This window comes from Rhinolophus sinicus, chromosome 3 (genome assembly GCF_057876585.1).
Source record: "Rhinolophus sinicus isolate RSI-liver-muscle chromosome 3, RSI-T2T, whole genome shotgun sequence".
Lineage (NCBI taxonomy): Eukaryota > Metazoa > Chordata > Mammalia > Chiroptera > Rhinolophidae > Rhinolophus > Rhinolophus sinicus.
In genome coordinates this window covers 46,718,639-46,739,433 of record NC_142503.1, presented here as the reverse complement: position 1 = coordinate 46,739,433, position 20,795 = coordinate 46,718,639, and the positions used below count along the sequence as shown (strand labels likewise).

General features: G+C 35.5%; 1 protein-coding gene across 6 annotated transcripts; it reads right to left on the bottom strand.

Moving 5' to 3' along the window:
• Positions 1 to 5,190: 5,190 nt before the first annotated feature.
• On the bottom strand, positions 5,191 to 20,782 carry UTP15 (UTP15 small subunit processome component). 6 transcript variants are annotated; one of them, XM_019728116.3, is made up of 14 exons: positions 20,615 to 20,782; positions 20,386 to 20,447; positions 16,922 to 17,094; positions 15,618 to 15,710; positions 15,333 to 15,517; positions 13,982 to 14,160; positions 13,253 to 13,378; positions 11,221 to 11,356; positions 9,502 to 9,586; positions 8,482 to 8,631; positions 7,675 to 7,776; positions 7,165 to 7,298; positions 6,929 to 6,987; positions 5,191 to 6,450 (listed from the first exon to the last, which is right to left on the bottom strand). In XM_019728116.3, the coding sequence occupies exons 3-14, from the start codon at positions 17,009 to 17,011 to the stop codon at positions 6,233 to 6,235; spliced, it is 1,557 nt and encodes a 518-aa protein (XP_019583675.1). In that variant the 5' UTR covers positions 17,012 to 17,094; positions 20,386 to 20,447; positions 20,615 to 20,782; the 3' UTR covers positions 5,191 to 6,232. The 6 variants fall into 6 exon arrangements, with proteins under 6 accessions (XP_019583675.1, XP_019583673.1, XP_019583672.1 ...); XM_074328831.2 differs by having other exon boundaries at positions 6,049 to 6,450; positions 16,922 to 17,090; positions 20,386 to 20,462; XM_074328830.2 differs by having other exon boundaries at positions 6,049 to 6,450; positions 20,386 to 20,462; positions 20,615 to 20,753.
• Between the last annotated feature and the right edge of the window lie 13 nt (positions 20,783 to 20,795).

Genomic DNA, 20,795 nt, shown 5'->3' with positions numbered 1-20,795 from the left:
TTTCTAAGGAAATTTATCATTGATCACCTGGCCTCTTTATAGCAATAGTAGCTGAGACAATGTTTTCTTGACAAGGCCAACCATTATCGAGGGCTCTTTGCAGTCACCTTATAATGACTTAGAAACAATCACACCCATTATGAATACCCTTTCAGTAATAACGGGTGTGATGATTTCTGTGGCTAACATTACAGAATCTTCACTAGAAACTGACTGACTTAGGCGATGGTGGGTTTATTTTTAACAAAACATCAGCATGTAAAACCTAATCGAAAGCTTGGTGATCTAAGTCCAAATCGGAGTTTTCCTGCTAAGTATTTCAATTTTTCCACTTGCAAAATAGGAGTAATACCACTTCCTATGCCTCCATAGAGAGACTGCACCATGAAATTTTATAAGGCAATGAGTCCTGGGAACTTTCATTTACCATATTCTTCATCCACATCTCAGCTCTAAGACACATTTTCCCACGTAAGGGTGTTTTTGATACGATGAAGTCTTCGAATCCTTAACTTTTTTTTTTTTTGATACTGACACAATAGGGGAGGGGATGGACAAAGCTACTCTCATATTTTATAAACTAATCCTTGATACTGTTTCTTTAGTGGGAGATCTCTAGGTCTTCAGTGAAGAACTTACCTGAATGGAGGTCCTTCTTGGGGATATATTCCTACAATGTATGCCTGAAATTTTTTTATTAATTGAAGATTTGAACATTAGCGTTGGCATCCATAAGTAAATTTAGTTTTCTTTTGTAAGGAAGAGGAACATATCAATCAGGGCAGGCTAGGTTATGCTGTGATAAGAAGAAATCCCCAAATATCAGTAGCTTATAGTATCAAAGGTTTCATTCTTACTCGTTATATGTCCACTGTAGGTCTACTGCGTCTCTTCATGTCATCTTCCCTCTCGGATGATGTGGATAAAGCAGTTTAGCTGGCACCTTGCTGGTGGTCATGGCAGGAGAGAAGAGAGATCTAGTGAACTGTGAACTGGATTTAAAAGCTTCTGCTTCTAAGTGGCACGGTGTCACCTTTGCCCTTACTGTATAGACCAAGGTGAATTTCAAGACCCTGACTTCCACGGGGTGTGGAAATATCATTCTACCACCGGAAGGAGTACCTCAAGTCCTAGAGGCAAGCCACATGTCCCTGGTGTGAGCTATAATCTCTCCCCCAGGAGGGACAGCAGATGCTTTGAACAATAGTGCCACCTACCAAAAAGGTTTGTCAGGTCGCTATTTCTGCTATGCTGGCTTCAGAAAATGACGTTGGAATTTTTTTCTCTCTTAGTTCTAGATCAGCTTAAATATGAGTATATTAGAATTTTCTTTTCCCTGAAAGTTTGGAAGAATTCACTAATAAAACATTTGAGTCCAGAACATCTCAGATCACCTTCTCAATTTCTTCCCTGGTCAGTGTTGTTTCAATTTTGTCTCTTCGGGACCTATTTTGTTCATTTAATTTTTCAAGAAAAGCATCCATGTAATCCAGCTTTTTAAATAAATTTGTATAAAGTTTTGTCAAATACTCTTGCCTTTTTTTTTTTAAGTGGCTCATTCTTTTTTTTTCCGGCTTTACTGAGGTACAATCGACAAATAAAAATTGTATACATTTAAGATGTACATGATTTGACATACATACACGATTATTACAACCAAGCTAATCAACACATCCATCACCTCATATAGTTACCACCCTGTTTCTTATTGTGTGTGTGTTAACGTTACATGGTATAAAAATATTTGCAAAAAAAGTAATTTGATGGAGATGGTAACAGTGTCTACTGCAGAGTTGTTGTAAAGGTTAAATAATTGGTAAGATCAGAGCCTTAATAAGCATATTATTAAATTTGGACATTATTACTATTGTCTATAATTTTCCAGTTTTGATCACCCTTCTTGTTAAAGCAGAATTCTACATGATCCTCTTTACAAGTTGACCATAGTTTCCTATCATTAATAATGTACTGACTTATACTACCTGAAATAACTTGTAATTTACTCACAAGTTAAATAAGTAGAACTGCTAGGTAATGTTTATCAATAATGAACTTAGGGTAGAAAACTATGTGTATGCACTCATAGAATTGTCTTCGAAATTATAAAATATGGAAATGCATGTATGCTGCTGTCAGTAAATTTCACTGCGATTGTCTATTTTGTTCTTTCTCAATTCTTTTCTATCTAGATCTTTTCCAACGAGAAGATGAGAATGGGTTAGACAGGTGAGCCTCAAAATCTGTTATCCTAAAGTGAACAATAAAAGAAAAAAAATCTGACCACTTTTTACTTGTTTCCTGTGAGGAAACTGCTTGAGGCAGGCATTTTTTTCTTTTCATTGGAAAGTATTTTGTCAAGAATTCATCTCTTAGTACACCTGAAACTAACTTATCTGTCAATTATATCTCAATTTTTCAAAAACCTTGAGTAAAAGATACTTGAGAGTCCAATGTTTTATAGTAATGTTTATAGGAAATTGCCAGCCCTCATTTATACAGTTTGTATTTTTAAACTTTTGGTCAATAAAGTCATCAGTCAGAGCTACTGTGTCCTCGAAAATAAGACCTAGCCAGACCATCAGCTCTAATCGTCTTTTGGAGCAAAAATTAATAGAAGATCTGGTCTTATATTATATAAAAATGTAATATATAAATAAGACCGGGTCTATTAAAATAAGACCGGGTCTTCTATTAATTTTTGCTCCAAAAGACAATTAAAGCTGATGGTCCAGCTAGGCCTTATCTTCAAGGGAATATGGTAATATAGTTAATTTGAATAAAGGAAAATCTGCATTAATGTTTAAAGACAAACAATTCTATTTGAAATTTCTACTACATTAATGATTCAATGGGAATTAACATTTTACTTTCATGAATAAGAGATTAATGTCTTATTTGTATATATTGTAAATCATATCCTTTACTTTCAAAATGCTTGTAAGCAGTCTGCCTCGTCAGTTACACCCTTCATTTTTAGTTTATATGATTTATTTAGAAAACATCCTTTATAAACTTCAACTCAACCCTTATCTAAGTGATCCAAATGATGTTAAAGATCAGGGAAGCTAAGAAAAAGCTCTAAACTTGTGTGGGGTTAAGACTATCCCTAATCACAAACATGTGAAAAACACAGTAAAGCAGGTAAGACACTTTTTATGTATCATTGCATTTATTCTTACAATCCTGCAAGGGAGGTGGTATTAGCCCATTTGACAGGTTTCAAAGCTGAAGCACAGAGCAGCTGGGAACTTGCCTCAGACCATAAAGCTCGTGTTCTTTCCATTATTCTACATTGTTGGAAAGTTTAATCTTTAATTCAAAGGGGGCCTTGGTCAGATTTCCGTATTTCTAGTTAGTATCTAATAATTATAGACAGCTTTTGAACCCATTTTATCAACATAGCAATAACCAAATACCTTGGTTGTTTTCTGAGAATTCACCTAACACCTTAGGAACACCAACTTGAGAGAAAGGGCTGTGGAAAAGCAGGTTTCCGGTGGTTTTCGAAATAACACTGCCACCTCGTGGACCAACAGTGAACTAAGGTAAGTTGTCCTAACGCACAGTTTGTTTCACCTGATTAAAATTCGCAGTGGGCGGTAAGGACAGCTTCCAGAAACAAGAGTTGTAGCTCTCAGAAAAAATGACAATATAATCATTTCATCTTGTACATAGGAACCAAACAGCTGTTTTCATGTAAATCGCCAAGCTGGATCCAAAAAGCATTCATTCTATTCCTTCATTCAGCATATATTTACTGAGCATCAACTATGAATTTTGAATAAAGAATACAAAAATAAGGGCATATTCCATGTTTCTAGAATTTAAGAGGCTATTCCTGTAGTGGCTGAGAATATGTACTCTCGAGCTGCTTGAGTCCAAATCCCAGATCTGCCACTAACCAACTGCATGACTTGAAACGAGTCACTTCAGTGTCACCATGTCGAGCGGGAATAGCAGCCCCTGCCTCATACAGTTACTAATTATCCTGTGGAATACAAAGTACCCTGTATGAGAAGGTCTTCAAGGAATACATATTGGAAGTGATACCAGTGAGTGGAGCCTTAACTGGAAAGTGGGTAGTATCTCCTCAGATGACAAGCAGCAGAGAAGAGACGTTACCAAACAGACTTTGCGGTGGGAAATAGACTTGCTCTCTAGGATCAGAATAATTCCTATTAATTTATCTCAGTAAACACTTCTCAAAATGCACAAAAACTTATGTAAAAGCTTGCTCGGTGCAGAATTGCATGTACCTATAAAAGAATGGAAACTTCCTAAGTGCCCATTGATAGGAGGCTGGTTAAAGTGATCACGGCACATCTGTACCGTGATACAGGAGCCCAGCGTGAAAAAGAATGAAGCTGAGCTATAGAGAATCTCTAATAAGCGATTAGATGGAAAACTGAAAGGCAGAACAGCACCTAACAACTGCCGCACCCAGGGAGGTTCTGTTAAAGGGAATAGTACTTTCAGCCCCCGCAGGCAGGCCAGCTCAGTGCTGAGACAAAGGAACTCAAGCTTTGGGAGTTCAGTGAATCCACTACTGCAGTTGATTCAGTGGTAAATGAGAATACCAACCCTGGATGGTTGTGGTGACAATCAAATAATGTACGAGAACCCTTGTCACACGTTAAACATTTGATGGCAACTAGACAGAAATTCTAGACAGAATTTCAACTAACTTTTATTAGTACATCAGTTATCACATACTTATGAAGCTAATTTTTTAAAAAGCTTTTAAATATAAAATTTAAATAAATTAACTCTTCTCAACATGAAGACAGTTTCTGACTTGACTAATCTTATACATACTCAGGGAAGCAAACTCCTGGTTTCTTACAGGCTATGGTGCTATGATTGCTTGAATCAATTCACGAAAGGGAAACTAGACCTTTTTTTGAGCATATGCCCTTACCAGAACACAGAAATATTTTTTTTCTGCTTTAAAAAAAAACATGAATTCACAGAACTAAAATTTTAAGAGATTCCCATAACAAAATCTTCCTTTAACCCTTCCTTTAAGGGTTCTACTAGCCCGAGGCATATTTCCTTAGAGATAATTAACTACTTGAGGTGGGACAGGATTGGGGGGGAAGATGTGAGAGGTAGCAAGTGTGAAATCAGTGTGCTAGGGTCACCAGCCAGTGACTACCCATCAGGAATTGATACATCTCAGAAAACCAAGAAGAAAATAAGAATCTCTTTATTTAAAAATGTGACTTATACCGAACTTTTTAAAAAATACAACTATTTTCCAAAGCAAGCTACTCTGGGCCTGAGGTTCTGAAACACAAGATGATTGGGAATAGAGAAAAAAATCTAAATAGACCCGAGAAAGGTTCTCAGAGTGGTAAGTACCTACAAGATAAGTTCTAAGCATATGTATAAAAGGCTGAAAGACTATTTATTACAAGAGAAATGGTAAATTTTATCATTCCCATGACCTGAAGCAAGTTGAAAACTTGGAGGAAGGCTGTGTTTTGAAGGGAAGAGAAAAAAAAACACATGGTCCAATAATGTCTCTCTGTAGACCTTGTTCTGATACGGACAGTCAAGATTAAAAAAAGAAAAAGAAAACCTGGCGTGGTGAGCACAAGTTTTAGGTATCACATCTGCCTTATCACTCTCTGAATACATGTCTAACTAGTGTCAATTACTTAAGGTTGACCAGTGATTTGTCACACTTGGAACAGATACAGTCCTATTACCAGCCGAAGCAAAACATGTGACCTAGGATACGTGATGTCAAAGAGAAGGGCAGCAAGCTCAACGGGGGCCTGGAAACCTCAAGGGCACTAAGCAAAGAAATTATTTGTTGTTGCCATTTGTTATGTTGCTTTTTTCCAGGATAGAAAAAAAGAAAGCCCTGTTCCTTTGGCAGGATTCCCAGGTGAAACCCTCCCCAGAGTTCTGAATGCCGACCCAAATGTTGATACTGAGCTTCACTGTATTAAAATTAATATCAACTCATCCAAGGTGAATGTGCACTATGACCAAGACAATTGAGATCTTCTAGCCAAAGACGCCACGGAATAACTCAAACTATTACATGGAAAACCATATCTTAAAACAGGTACTTATTATCCAATCATTGTTACTCCAGTCTCTTCCATAAAACTGCTTCTGTAAATAGGTGTTTTTTCCATGCCAAAGAGATTCTCTTTCCAATAGTTAATAGAATCAAATCTGCCCCAGATTAGGAGTTCCTATGTGTTTTAGTCAGCAGGCACTAGGACTCTATCTTCTTGCTCTCTAGCAATCCATCAGAGGTATGCTGCAACACAGAAGTGCTTTCTTTCCTTGTCATGGTAGCAAAAAGCATATCCATCATCCCCAAGGTTTCTAGAAGTTCTCTTTGGTAATCAATCTCTTTTTCTACAAGTCCTTGAAGTAACAAAAACTTTTTATCTACTACAGGTGACTGACCAATCACAGGCTGATATATATCTAGAAAGAGAGAAAACACATTAATTAGAAATATCTTTCTAAAGAATAAATGAACAGCAATATTTAGAAAAAACATAAAAATATTAAATACAAAAACATTGACAAATCTGTACTTATAATTTATAATTTACAGAAAATAAACAATCCATCTGAATAAATGTATTTCAAAAAAAATATTTCCAAAAAGTACAGCATGGAGGTTCTGACATTAATAAACAGTCGTGATCACTATAGATGTTTAAGAAAGAAAATTTTTTAATTGTAATTACTCTAGTCCCAGCAATTCAGTCAAACCACTGTAGACATTTTATTCCACTTAAAAATGCATTGATTTACTGTTGTTTGCTTTCTCCATAAAAATCTGTACTAGAGAACTGATAAAAACAAGATATTTTGATTTGATTTCCAAATTTGATTTCATATTTTGACATCTCACTTTTGCAAGGATGCTAGGAGTTTTCAAGTTTTAAGTACTTACCAATAATTATTTCAGCAGCATTGATCAAAACAGAAGCAAATCTTGGCTGAGACAGATTCCTACAAAGTAAAAATTGTTTACTGAAACTTGCAAACTTGTTTTTACAAATTTTAATAGGTTTACTGAGTTGTTCCATCAGTTCTTTACAAAGATCAAACTAAAAGTAAATGTCTCTCATTTGGAGATAAAGGATTTTAGATGCAAAAAGATGTGTGTTTCATGGACATAAAACATACCTTATCAAAAAATTAAGAACACGACTGATTTCCTTTTCATCCCGACCCGCAAGGGCATTTGCCAGGACTCCTCTTCGATTTAGCTCCTTTATGATGGAAACTGTAATCTCAGGTGTCTTTATTGTACAACTGGGCTAGAAAAATTTTCAGCAGCAAGATGAGCAGACAAGACAGCACAAGAAAAAAATCAGTCTTGGAACTTACTAACAATTACCAAATCTAAATAGGTTTTTATCTTCAGTTTTGAGTCATGGTAATGCACAAGGCAAATAATATGCATGATTCTTTTAAAAATACACTCCTTGTAGGTTCATCAATTGTAACAAATGTACCACACTTGTATGTGGGGAGGCAGAGGGTATTTGGGAAATCTCTACAACTTCCCCTCAATTTTGCTGTGAACCTAAAACTACTCTAAAAAATAAAATCTTAATTAAAAATATGTATTTTAAACACACACACACACACACACGCACACACACACTCATTCCTCACTCACTCTTCACTCACCTCAAGGACCCTGTCAAGTGCTTTGGAGATCCGGAAATTCTTCAGATCCCTGTCATATAATTCTAGATGTTTTTTTGATGGCCTATTGATCAAAATGTCATCCTGCATTGAAAAGTAAATTTACAGAGAAAAATCAACATCTGTACAGAGTTTCCTTCAAAATAAACTTTTTCATAATGGTATTTTTTTGTATCAGAGCACTCTTGAAATATTCATGAATAATGGTCATATGCCCATAATATAGATTAAATGAAAATGGAATAATTTGCCACATCAATGTGTTCTTACCCTGATTTTAACTTACAATACACAGACAATACCTGAATTCTGGACACACATTACTCATTTCAATTCTCTTTACATGTTAGGCAATGTGATTTAGTAGAAAGAAAAAACAAGAATCAGAGAAATTGTGGCCTAGTCAACAGTTCTGGTTACCAGTAATAAAATTCTGGATCAATTACAACTTTCTATCTCTATCCTCTCAGATGCCAAATGGGGACATCACTGACTCTACTGCTTTTCAGGGACGATTAGAAGATCTAATGAGACAGCATGTGGAAGACACTGTCTTGAATGTGGTCAAGTACTACAACACTGTTATGATTCAGGGTATGAAAGTCATCCTTATTCCCCATTACTTTAGTAATGTCCCCAATCTAGCAATCAGGAAATAAATCTGATGTAAAGAACAGAAAAATAAAGTTAAAGGCCATGTAAACTATACTTTCCAGTAATGTGCAGGAAAGGAGTTGGCTACTCTGAGAAATTTCACCTTTAAAAAATATATAACAAATATATAAATACCCGTTGTTTCATGTAATTTTTTCCTTTAATAAAAGTTCGATATGCAGGCCTTCTTCTTCTGGGAAGAGAATCCTTCTTCGCTTCAGATTTCCGATGTTTAACACTCAGTATTCCATTGGTCATTCCTACAACTATTGTCTCATCTTCATGCTAACAGCAATTAGAAAAATAAGTTAGTCTATTCCTAACTCATAATTTATCTTACTTTTTCTTCAAAATACCATTTATAACAAGTCTGTTGCTTATCTACATTTTCACCAAGAGTTCCATTTAGATGTAGATACTCTGCCTAACAATAATCTATGCAAAAAGTTAGAGCAAAATGATATTTTCCTCCAGGATACTATTATACTGACTGAACTTATCATACCTATTATAAATTATCACTGGCAGGTTTTATAATAATACACAGTTAACGACATCTTGGGAAACTCTAAAATCAATTTTCTGCATCCTCTTACTAGAAAAAGGATTATGTGGTGGCATGATTTTCTACAACCTGCCAAGAAAACATTGGTAATAAGATTTTCCTCTGCAATTCAGATTTTTATATGATGTATTCAAATATCTTGCTCCTCAACAGCTTATGAAACTTGACAGTGGACATTCCAGAAAGAGCAGTCAACAATGAAAAGGAGATACTTCATTTTGTTGCCGCCTTTTCTCACCCCCCACCATTTTTTTTTCTCAGAAAGCCAAATTGACTTAACCCTTAAGTGTTTTGAAGAGAGATTTATCAACTTCCCAGGTCCTGCCCTTAGAATTAACAATGCTTGTACTTGGTTTAACAAAGCACTATACTTGGTTTGAAGCTATGCAGTTAGCAGGACCCAAATGTGACCGCATGCTAACTTACTGAAAAAAGTCATGTATTTTAGCAATTGTCTTACCTCAATTCTTTCATGTGACAAGAAGAAAATATAACTTATTCAAATACAAAGATAAGCCCTAATATTTCATTTTAGTGTCATTTAACAAGCAAGGTAAGTGAAAGCTTTAAAAGAAGCTAAAAGTACTTACTGCAAGTCCAAGACTCAAAATTGAAGCTGCATAATCAAAACTGTGAACGACTTTGTAGGAAGTTGTGCTATATACTTTCACCTTCCTAACAAAAAATAAAGCTTTGTCACAAATCATTTTGGAAATGAGTATAAAATGCAAATTGTTTTTTGAAAATTAAATATACAAAATATCAAAATTTAAACAATAATGAGGAAAACCAATGGTTAGTGATATTAATTACAAACTAATTCATCACTGAAATCTCTCTTTTAAAAACGAACTATTTATTAGCACTAAGCAAATGTTTTCATAAAGATTTTGATGAGCCACCAGAAGGATAGAACATATGAAACACTGCTGCCTGAAGATAAAACTTGAGTTAAATGAAAAGTATCAATGAAAAGACACTGGAAGTCAAAAGAGCAGGTTTCTCAACCTCAGCATTAGTGAAATTTTGGTCTGGATAATTCTTTGTTGGGGGCTGTTCTACGCCTTGTAGGATGTTTAGCAGCAGCCTTGGCCTCTACAAACTATATGCCAGTAAGCACTCCACCCCAAAGTTGAGACAACAACCAAAATGTCTCCAGTTATTGCCAAATGTCCCCTGGGGGACAAAAAAAATCACTCTGAGTTGAGAACTACTGCAAATAGAGCAAATTTACACTTAGCTTTTGAGACACATCTACAAATCAAGTTCCAAATTGCCTAGTAACCCCATTACAGAAAATTTGCTATATATTTACATATTAAATTCCTTTGTATTAGAAATATTTGTAGCTTTAAAATGTATATACTTTTTAATAAACAGGTTGAAAAACAAGGCTTCACCTAACAGGAGAAAAAAGGAAATATGGAAATAAAATGACCAACAACAGATGAATACAAGCAAATTCTAGAACTGTGACATAGTTCTAGTCATATGTGGCTATTGAGCACTTGAAATGTGGCTAATGAAAATGAAGAACTGAATTTTTCATTTTACTTAATTTTAATTAACTTAAATTTAAATTTTAAAACTGATGCAGTCTAAAAATATTTTCCTGTTAAACACAAGTATATTTCACTTTATTCATTGCAAAATATTATTATTATATCATAGGGCATGTATCAGATGCTTAAATTGTTTCTTGTCTCTCATTAATAATATTTACATTGATTACATATTGAAATAATATTTTAGATACACTGGACTAATATCAATTTTATCTAATTATATTAATTTTACCTACTTCTTTTTCCTTTTTAATGTGGCTACTAAAACATTTTAAATGACATGTATTGTACTCACATTATATTTCTATTGGACAGCACTATTCTAGAACTAATGTAATACTAATACCTATTTAAAATAGTAATTGGACCACATTAAAATGTTTACATGACGTTTTAAATTTTAAAGAATATAAGCTAGAATATATACATATACATAAATATTTCAAAATATACAATAATGATTTTATAAGAAACTATAGAATATAGATTATTTTAAAAGATTGTTTGAATGGTTGAATAAAATTCCTTAAGTATATAAGTTAAAGCAATGAACTATATCAAAGGAGAAAATAAGTTTGCTATATGTAAATAAAAGGCCAAAACTATTTTCAACTCAACAGATATTTTTCATGGAAGTCATTTGGAAGAATATTTATTTTATCACAAATACTGCAGACATAACTCATTTGCTTAAGCAGTAAACACCTGCACACTAATAATGATGAAGAAAATTAAAATGCTAACCTATCCAGTGAACCAGAGAGTAACCTCTGTCCAGAGCTGCTCAGGCATAAACACGTCACAGTTTTATGATGATTTTTCAAAGACACTAGCAACTGTCCTCCTTTTAGCATGTCCCAGACTTTAACATAACGACCTCCTATGAAAAGAAATAGCATTAGTTTGATATTTTGCCTATAGATTCAAAATTTTTTAGATCTAAAAAGCATTCTTCACTGGACCTTCCACAGCGTGGAGGTTAAGTGAGGGATTCCAGAGGCAGACTGCTTGGTTTCAACGCTGACTCTACCATTTATTGGGTGTGTAATTCATAACAGCTGCTACCTCACAGAACTGTTACAACAATTCAATAATTTTGTATTTGTGAAGTACACAGAACTGCCCAGGAAAATAAAAAGTACAGCCAAAAAATATTTTAAGAAAATTATAATAAAATCATTCTTCAAAAGAAATTTTGTATAACCATGGAAATAAATAATGTAGATTTCATTTCCTAAAAATTTTGTGACTCCCAACAAAACTGAAAAGCTTCCCTGTAACTTTTTTTATTCTAAGAGTTGGAAGGATCCTTCAAGGCAATTTAATCCAATGGTTTAAAAAGAATTTTTTAATATAGCATCTTTTCTTCCAATGAAATATTAAGCAGAAGTCTATAGGTAAACTAGAAAAAGATGTTGGAGAAGGGAGCAAATTTCTTACCTATCCCTGACTGGGAAACAGGGCCTAGAAGCCAATTCAGTCCCAGTATCCCCTCATGTGGCAGTTCATGAGAGAGATCAGTTTGAAACCAATAATCCAGCCCAACCTCTCATTTTCAAGTTTTACAAAAGTCAAGGGATTGCCCAAGGTCACACAATGAGCTAGTGACACAGTGGAGATTAGCACAGAGCTATCTTATTCTCCCTGTTCATCTTGAACTTATTTCCATTTCTCAAAATAACAGCAAGAAAAACTGATACATTTGACAATGTTATCAACTTATTTTGAAATCAAACAGGTACTGGGGAAAAGAATATAAAACTAGATAATTTCAGAGTTAAGCAAAAAAAAAAAAATGGCTACACAGAGCCACATATATACATATATATATACATATGTATATATATATGCTATGAAGTATACACACTACCTATGTATTCTTCTAATGTCAACACATTAATTTTGACTTGAGAAATGAAAACTGCCCATTTATTTCTTCATTGCAATTTTGAAAATACACTGTGATCAACCTAATAAAAAAACCTTAGTTCCAACGAGATGAAAACTGTATCAAGGCCCCTTCAGACCTCACATTATCTCCTCCTCCAGCACTATCAGCTATTTGCTGGGTAAGGCCATTTCAATCAAGAGTCACATGAAAAGAGACAAGCCTGATTCTAGACCTGAAAGAAACTGTGTTTTCAGAAGCTGTCACGGATCTCTTAGCAGTAAGAAAAACAGGAGGAGTACGACTTTGATTTCTAGGTTAGGGACATAAAGCATGCTCTCAAATTCTAGGATTGCAGATCTGCCACTGACCAACTTGTCTTGGACAAATTAATTAAAACTTGTATTTATTCCCTTAGTTGCAAAACAGGGAGAAAACTTCCTTGTAGGTTAATCTAGGGCAGGGGTGTCCAAACTGCAGCCCACGGGCCAACTGCGGCCCGCAATCCATTTTTAATTGGCCCGCAGCAAATTCCAAAAATATATTTAGTTTACTTAAATAAACCAGGTGAGGCAATACATACTTCACCTCGAGTGAGTGGCCCGGCTGTTTGTGTATTTTACCGCATATGGCCCTTGGTGAAAAACGTTGAAAAAAGTTTGGACACCCCTGATATAGGGCATCAGAGATAATATAAATAGCACAATGCTTGGCTCACATGAGGTACTCAATAAATGATAATGGCCTGCCTGTCCCATTAATCACTAGTTTGAAGAAAAACCTAGGTAGGTAATTCAAGTGCATACAGTTAAGTTATAAAAAGTAACTGATAAATTATCAAGATTCAAGACCAACAATCCTGACGAAAAGAATTTTTAAAAGAAATACCTGCTGATACCAGAAGACCTCCAGAGGGGAAAAGCAGGACACTCTCCACTGGCTGTCCATGCTCAACAGAGATAACGCTCTTGTTTGTTCGTGTATCAAACATCTTCACAGTATGATCGTATGACCCTACAATGTCAATTTTCATATTATGTTGAGTTTTACTACTCAAAACAACAAAAACTATATATGTGTATGTGTGTGCATGTGTATATGTGTATTCCAACATAAATTTTAAAAGGAGAAAAGCTTAGATGAAATTTTTAACAAGACACACGTATATTCATAAAGCTACAACAGCTCCAAAGTCTGGTGCCACTGACTATTTCTGAAGAAGCGCTATATTCTAGTACACAGAATCTCAAACTATTCCTATCTTCAGGCTTCTGTCACTACTGAATCGTCGGGGAATCTTTGCACAAGCACCCACCAAGACTGAACTGTACTGTCTTTCTTTCTTAGCTGCTGGAGGTTCTAAAATCAGAGTATTAAACCTATAGAGTTCTTACAGTCTTGTGTTTTCAAGGCAGCCTGACGTTTCCAAGCACATTTGCAGGATAGTAAAAACAATCACCAAAAGAAGAAAAAGAAAACAATTGGATAAACAGAAACATGTTTCTTTATAAAATTTTTTTAAACTCTGTATCCCAAAAGAGTCCCAAAGCATGTTAAAGTCGACACAATAAAGATGTTAACTTTAGGAGGGAAAAAAAAGAAAAAGAGTGTACCAACCTGTTACAAAGAGATCTGGGTTCAGTTTGCTGGCACATCCACATCTCACATAATCAGAATGTTCTTTAAATGTGAGAATTTCTTTGGAGTTTGGAATATCCCATAATTTCACTGTATAATCATCAGCCCCAGAGACCACATGATATTTGTCAGCTGTAAAATCTACTGTATGAACTGCTCTGAAAGATCAAGAATCAGTGTATTAAAAAGCAAGGATCAGTATATTAAAAAATTGTATTTCTGGCACTTTCTAACATAAAACACTCCTTTTCCCCAAATAACAAAAAAAGCAGCTCAGTTTTAGGGAGTAATTACAGGGAAATCATGAGAGAAAAAGAAAACTTTTAAAACAGGTATTTGTCTTCAAGCTAATTTAAAAATTTAAATATCCATCACTATGGAGTTAGTAAGAATATTAAATAATAACCTTAAAATTATATTTTTTAATATGTTAACAATTCTACTTAGTTGCTCAATGAAAGTAAATATTCTAAATGTTGCTGCACAGATACTTTAATTTAAAACATTTCAAAATGGATAGTTCTTTAGAAAGTCTAAAATCTGCCACTACTTAGGATCATGTTAAGTGAATTTCTGTCATATTTTAAATGTTTCCCTGACAGGGTAAAACCATCCTGAAAATACACTATACAAAAACACTTTTGAGATTTTAAATCAATAGCAAATTTGAGCCATGACATCGGTGATCCCAAAACAAAGTTATAATGTCAAATTGCCCTGGTCATTCAATTCATCAAGGGGCAAAATACTAAATCCAAGAAGAAAGAAAATCCACCTTCCAACGTGACCTCCAGATGAAAACCTCTAATTACAGTCCAGGCCTATAGAGTTCTCATTAATAGCTGTAAGGCTGCCGTCAGATCAGTGGTTTATAACCCGTAGGATCACAGAACTCATTGAGAAGTTAATGAACGCTGTATGGTAGTATCTCCCTAGATAAACGTACATTTCCTAAAATGGCACACACAATTCTAGGGAACACGAGCCCCATCAAACTGACCATAGCACTGAACCATGGTCTAGAACAAGCAGGAAATAAAGCACATATAGGTACATAATCTTCATAGAACTGCTGTTTTTCAGTCAAAGACAAGAAAACTAACAGCACTTACAAAACAAAACAAAAAAGAACACATAAAAACCAACTGTCTGTATTTATATGGTGACAGATAATAGACTTACAGTGGTGATCATTTCCCAATATATACAGACAGTTGGTTTTTATGTGTTTTTATGTGGTTTTTATGTGATATTTTCCCAAATAGCGAATCACTATGTTGTACACCTGAAACTAATATAATATTATACCTCCATTAAGAAAGTCTCTTACTTAGTATGGCCTTCAAAGAGCCTGAGGGGAGCCCTCCCACTTATGTCAAAAAGCTGAACTCCGCCATCTTCACTGCCAGCCACAAGCAGTCTACCATCCTGCCGAAAAGTAGCACAGTACGCTGTATCTTTAAATCGAGAAAAGGTTTTTATTGGTTCTTGGGAATATCGGCCATAAATGTGAATCTACAACAAGACAAAAAAACACAGTATGTCACCAGATGGCTCGAGATCAGTAGTAAACATAAACTATTCAGAAGAAAAATAAATTTAATGCTATATTTACCCTTGAAGAAGCTGTGACGGCGTAATTATAAGGAGGCTGCGGAGAAAAGTCTACTTTTGACACTGCACCAAACTCCTTGATCTGAACAGGAGTCTTAGTAAAAAAAAATAAAAAGAGTATTAACAGACTTAAAACGGGAAATACCTATTTAAGCATTATATATTTTCTTACTGACCATTTCTTTTTGTCTTAGTAACATTAGGTTGTATTTAACACAGAAGTATGAAGAGAACAAAAAGGTCCAAATCCCATCACCCAGACTATCCTATCCCTGTTGCCATTAAAGTAAGTATAGGATTGGAAAGCCACACCCCACTCTTTCTCTCCAGGTGTGGAGTTTTCAGTGATTGTTACTGGGAAAAAATAAAAGCTATGCCCACACCAGCATACATTTAACCACCTATTTTTTAAACTGACACAAATGTCATACCATGCAGGTTGTTCTGCACCTTGCGTTTTTTTCACTTAATAACACAACTTTTCTCATGAGCAACAGATTTATCATCTTTTATCATCTCATGAGCAATAGATTTATCATTTAGGATACTTCATTAATTTACCAGTCCAGTACTAATGGACAGAGATTTCTTCCAAGATTTCTAAAATTACAAATAATACTTCAATGAACATTTTTATACATATCTCTTAGCAAATTTTGAGGAGTATACTCATTAAGTTCCAACCTGTGGAACTTACAACGCCAAAAAGCATTTTTATCGTGATAGATAATGCCAAATTGCCCTCGAGAAAGTTTGCATCAACTTCCGTCCCTCAAGTAGTAAAGATGATCAAAATTTTTCATTTTTGCCAATATAACAGATAAAAAACAGTATCCAAATTACTGATTTAATTTGCATTGCTTCAATTATGAATGAAGCTGAGGCCATTCATTTTAATATATTTATTGCCCATTTAATTTTTTTCCATTAACCTCCCAATCCCAATCTTTTTCCATTTTTCTATTTAGTTGTTCATCTTTTTTAAAAAATCATTTGTAAGCCTGTATAGTCTAAAAGAATTTTGCATCATTTTCGCCTTAGATTAAGATATGCAAAAAAAATTTTTTTTGCACATGAGATTCAATTTCTGAAATGTAATTCATTTGGCATTAAGTGTCTATGCTAGACACTTATATGTTTAAACTGATTAAGCAGCATGGACTTTTATATAAAATTCCAAGAAAAAAATATCAGCTATCAAATTTTCTGCCCAAACTATAAGCTTCTGATTATTTTTAGTTATTCGTTCTCTACTAGCGTATTCAAAGTATAACACATGCTGGAGAAAATGGTATAAATACTTACTTTATAGTTGTTCCAGTACAGGGTATCTTGGGTGATTTTTTCACCAAGTATAGGATATGCCTGAATAGCTACAGGCTTATACCCAGCCATAATTTCATATATTTGGACTGTTACCCAAAAGTAAATCGTTTGAAACTGATGTTAGGAATAATTACAGTGACTCTGCCTTCTGTCTGAAAAAGAAAATATTTTATACATGTTATTCATAAAATATATATAGTTATAGTTTTCACTCTGCATCCTTTCAAAAGGCTGTGTAGTTTACAGATCAGTGACCAATAAACCATTTAATTATAACACAGAAGACACAACCTCAAGGAAGCAGGAAGACTAAAGGCAGGGCTACCATATTGTAACATCTACTCAGCTATACACAGAGGCTATACACAAATGTTCTCACACCTAACTGACCAATTTACAACGCCTGGGAATAAATCTGGCTTAGCAACCCAGTAGCAAAAGCAGAGAGAAGCACAATGGCTTAGGATGTTCACTGATTGAAGGTGATACTGCAAATACAAGTTTCCTGAAACTAAAGACATAGTCGAGGGACCTGACTTCCTGAAAACATAGTCGAGGGACCTGACTTCCTGAAAACCTAAAAATGCCTGAAGTTTCCTGAAGCTAAAGACATAGTCGAGGGACCTGACTTCCTAAAAACATATTTGAGGGACCTGACTTCCTGAAAACCTAAAAATGCCAAGAAGGAGGGAAAACAAAGCTAATATTCTAATGCAGAAGCTTAAAATTAAATTTAAAAGCTTAAAATTAAATTAAGAGCTATGATATAGAAGCTTAAAATTAAGTTAATTTTAAAAGGTTTAAACAATAACAAAACCGTAAGACAATTCTGAAATTAAACTCTAAATAAAAGTGAAATAGGATAAAAATGAATTAAAACTTTTAACTGACGTGTAATTAGGCCAAAATGTCTTTCCAGAACTATTCAATTGCAAAAAGGATTCAATTTTATCAGATGAGTGATCCCAGTGGTGCAACTCATCACCTATCCCAGAAAGCCTGAAAACAGTACATCAGTAACACCAAATAGGTGCAACATATTTAAAAGGCTGTTTCGATAAAATATGGTAATCGGTGATTAAAAGGAGAAAAACCTTTCTGTTCATTTAAGTACCTACAACATGAAGGCCACTGTCCTAGGCACTACGGATACAGTAAGTGAAAGGCATGGCCTGTGCCTTCACATACTCCAATATTCTCCATTTCAACTGGTGATTGGCACCAGCTAGGAATCTGGAATCAGCCTTGACTTGTCTTTTCTCTCCACTTCTAATATCCAAACAGTTAAAAGATCTGCTGCTTTTACCTCCCAAATCTTTCTAAACTTCATCATGTCCAATCCACCTACTGTGTTTTCCCAAAAATAAGGCCTAGCCAGAGCATCAGCTCTCATGCGTCTTTTGGAGCAAAAATTAATATAGACCTGGTCTTATATTATGTAAGACCCAGTCTATATTATATTATATTATACCCTATATTATATTATATTATATTATATTATATTATATTATAAGACCGGGTCTTATATAATATTATACATCAATATAAGACCCGGTATTATTTTAATATAATTATATTAAAATAATACCGGGTCTTATATTAATTTTTGCTCCAAAAGACACATTAGAGTTGATGGTCCGGCTAGATCTTATTTTCGGGGAAACACGGTAGTCCCACTGCCCTAATTCAGATCTTCTCATTACTGAAATAGTGCAATGTAAGATCTCCCTGACTCCCTCATCCATCTTCTAAATACCCATCAGAGTTATGTAACTACGGTGCAAACTTGCTACAAAGCCCAACAATGCCCAGAAAAGGTCCAAGCTCCTTAACATGGCACGTAAGGCTCTTTGTGATCTAGCCCTTAACTTTCCAGCTTCACCTCTTGTATTCCCTTAACACACCATGCTCTTTCTTGTCTCAATGTCTTTGTTCATTTGTGCTTTCTGCCATGAATGACCTCTTTCTGCCTACTTCCTATTTATCATTTAAAGCTCAACTCAAAGATCACATTCCCCAGGAAACCTTTTCTGACATCCTACACTGGGTCAGGGGCCTGTCTTCTATAATCCTACTTGACTGCATATTTCTGCCAATGCATATAACCACATGGCATTGTAATGTTCTCTTTTCCCATTAAACTGAACATTTCGTGTCTGGAACACTTTTTTTAAAAGTGCTCGAAGAATGTTTGTGGAAGGAAAGGAAGCATCATGCTGGGTTCTATGGGAAAACACAAAACTAAAATCACAAATATCTATAATAGGAACATTGCTAAAGAACAGGAGTCCACAAACTTTGTAAAGGGCCAGATGATAAATATTTTAGGCTTTGCAGGCCAACAGACAAAATAAAGGATATTACGTAGTTATACAGCAAAAAAGACAATTTCCAATTTTTTACTAATGAAACCCCTAAAATAGTTATGAGCACAATTTTTTTATTTATGAATGAAAATAATGATTTTTTGGAGAAGGATAGCACTTCACTTATTTCATGTTTAAAGTTAGTGTTTACTGGCACCCAGTCGGGACCCCCTCTCGTTCGAGAGCAGCTCCTCTTTATTTTTAATAAACTATCCTCTTTTGCAAAAAAATAAATAAACATATAAAATTAGTGTTTACTATAATCAAAGAGACTGCAAATGTTCATCCGTAAAAATGATTCTTGGCTCACTGGCTACCCAAAAACAGGCACCAGGCCAGATCTAGCCTGTAGGACTTTGCCCCTTAGTTATGCAAAGGAGCACATAACTCTGCCTTGAGAGAAATGAGGGGGGGGGGTGCCAAAAAATGTATATAAGTGGACACTTTAGTCAAGGTTGCTCAAGCAGTAATTCACAGTAATCAAAGTGTCTGGACGCTGATGGTAACCACTTTGAGCACCTCTTGTAATTGCAGATGACAAATGTGACTTGTATTCATCTTTTGTTATCAGTATATATTGAGTATTACAATTTTAATAGTTTTCCTTTCTTAAAATATGTATACATTTTTTGGCACCCTCTGTAGTTTAAAGTTTTAGAAGGAAGTGGGGAGCAGTAGTGGTTTGCCAGAACAGCACTGGAGGCGGAGGAGGGGAAGCACAACACAGTGCCAGCGCATGGAGGCAAGAAGCGATGTGAAAAGGAAAAGGAAAACATGATGGGGAAGAGGTCAGGGCCTGAGAAACTGGGACTAAAAGAATAACAGGTACTACAATACGATGCAGAATATCAAATGTGTTCTATAAGTAACGTAGAGTACTGGGAGCTCAGAAGGGAATTTTAATTCTAACTGGGCAGCTCCCAGAAAGATTCAAAGTGTGCATGTCGGGTGGCCTTAAAGTGTATTATTAAAACAGACTGACCACTAAGATGGGCGCAAAGGCGGGGGCGGGGGAGGGAGCTTTCGAAACTGAGGGGACCTCAACAGCAAAGACGGAGATGCAAATTTGCCCATTACCTTGCAGGGGTGCGGATCACTCCGGGGACTAGTAACAGTGGACTGAACGAGCGGATGTGATCCTAAAGCAGGAAAATCTAGGTAGAAACGAAATTGCGGGAATCCCGTGCGGCTGGTCCAGGAGTCTAGCCATTCTGCGAAGACTGTGACGCCCCAGAGGAGCATACGCGATACCAAGGAAGGCCCGACGTGAGTCTCGGCTACCCCCCTGGGAGCCGCCTTCACCTACCTCCGATGGGCCCCGAGGGTGCGCCGAGACACCCCAGCTCCGAGGAGAATCTCTTCAACTCCGCCAGCTTCCACGCCGGACTGTCCAGGATCACTGCAGGAAGATCACGTGGAACCCCCGGGGAGCCGCGGAGACACACCGCGAATAGAATGACCGCGGCCGTCGCGTAGAGATAACGTAA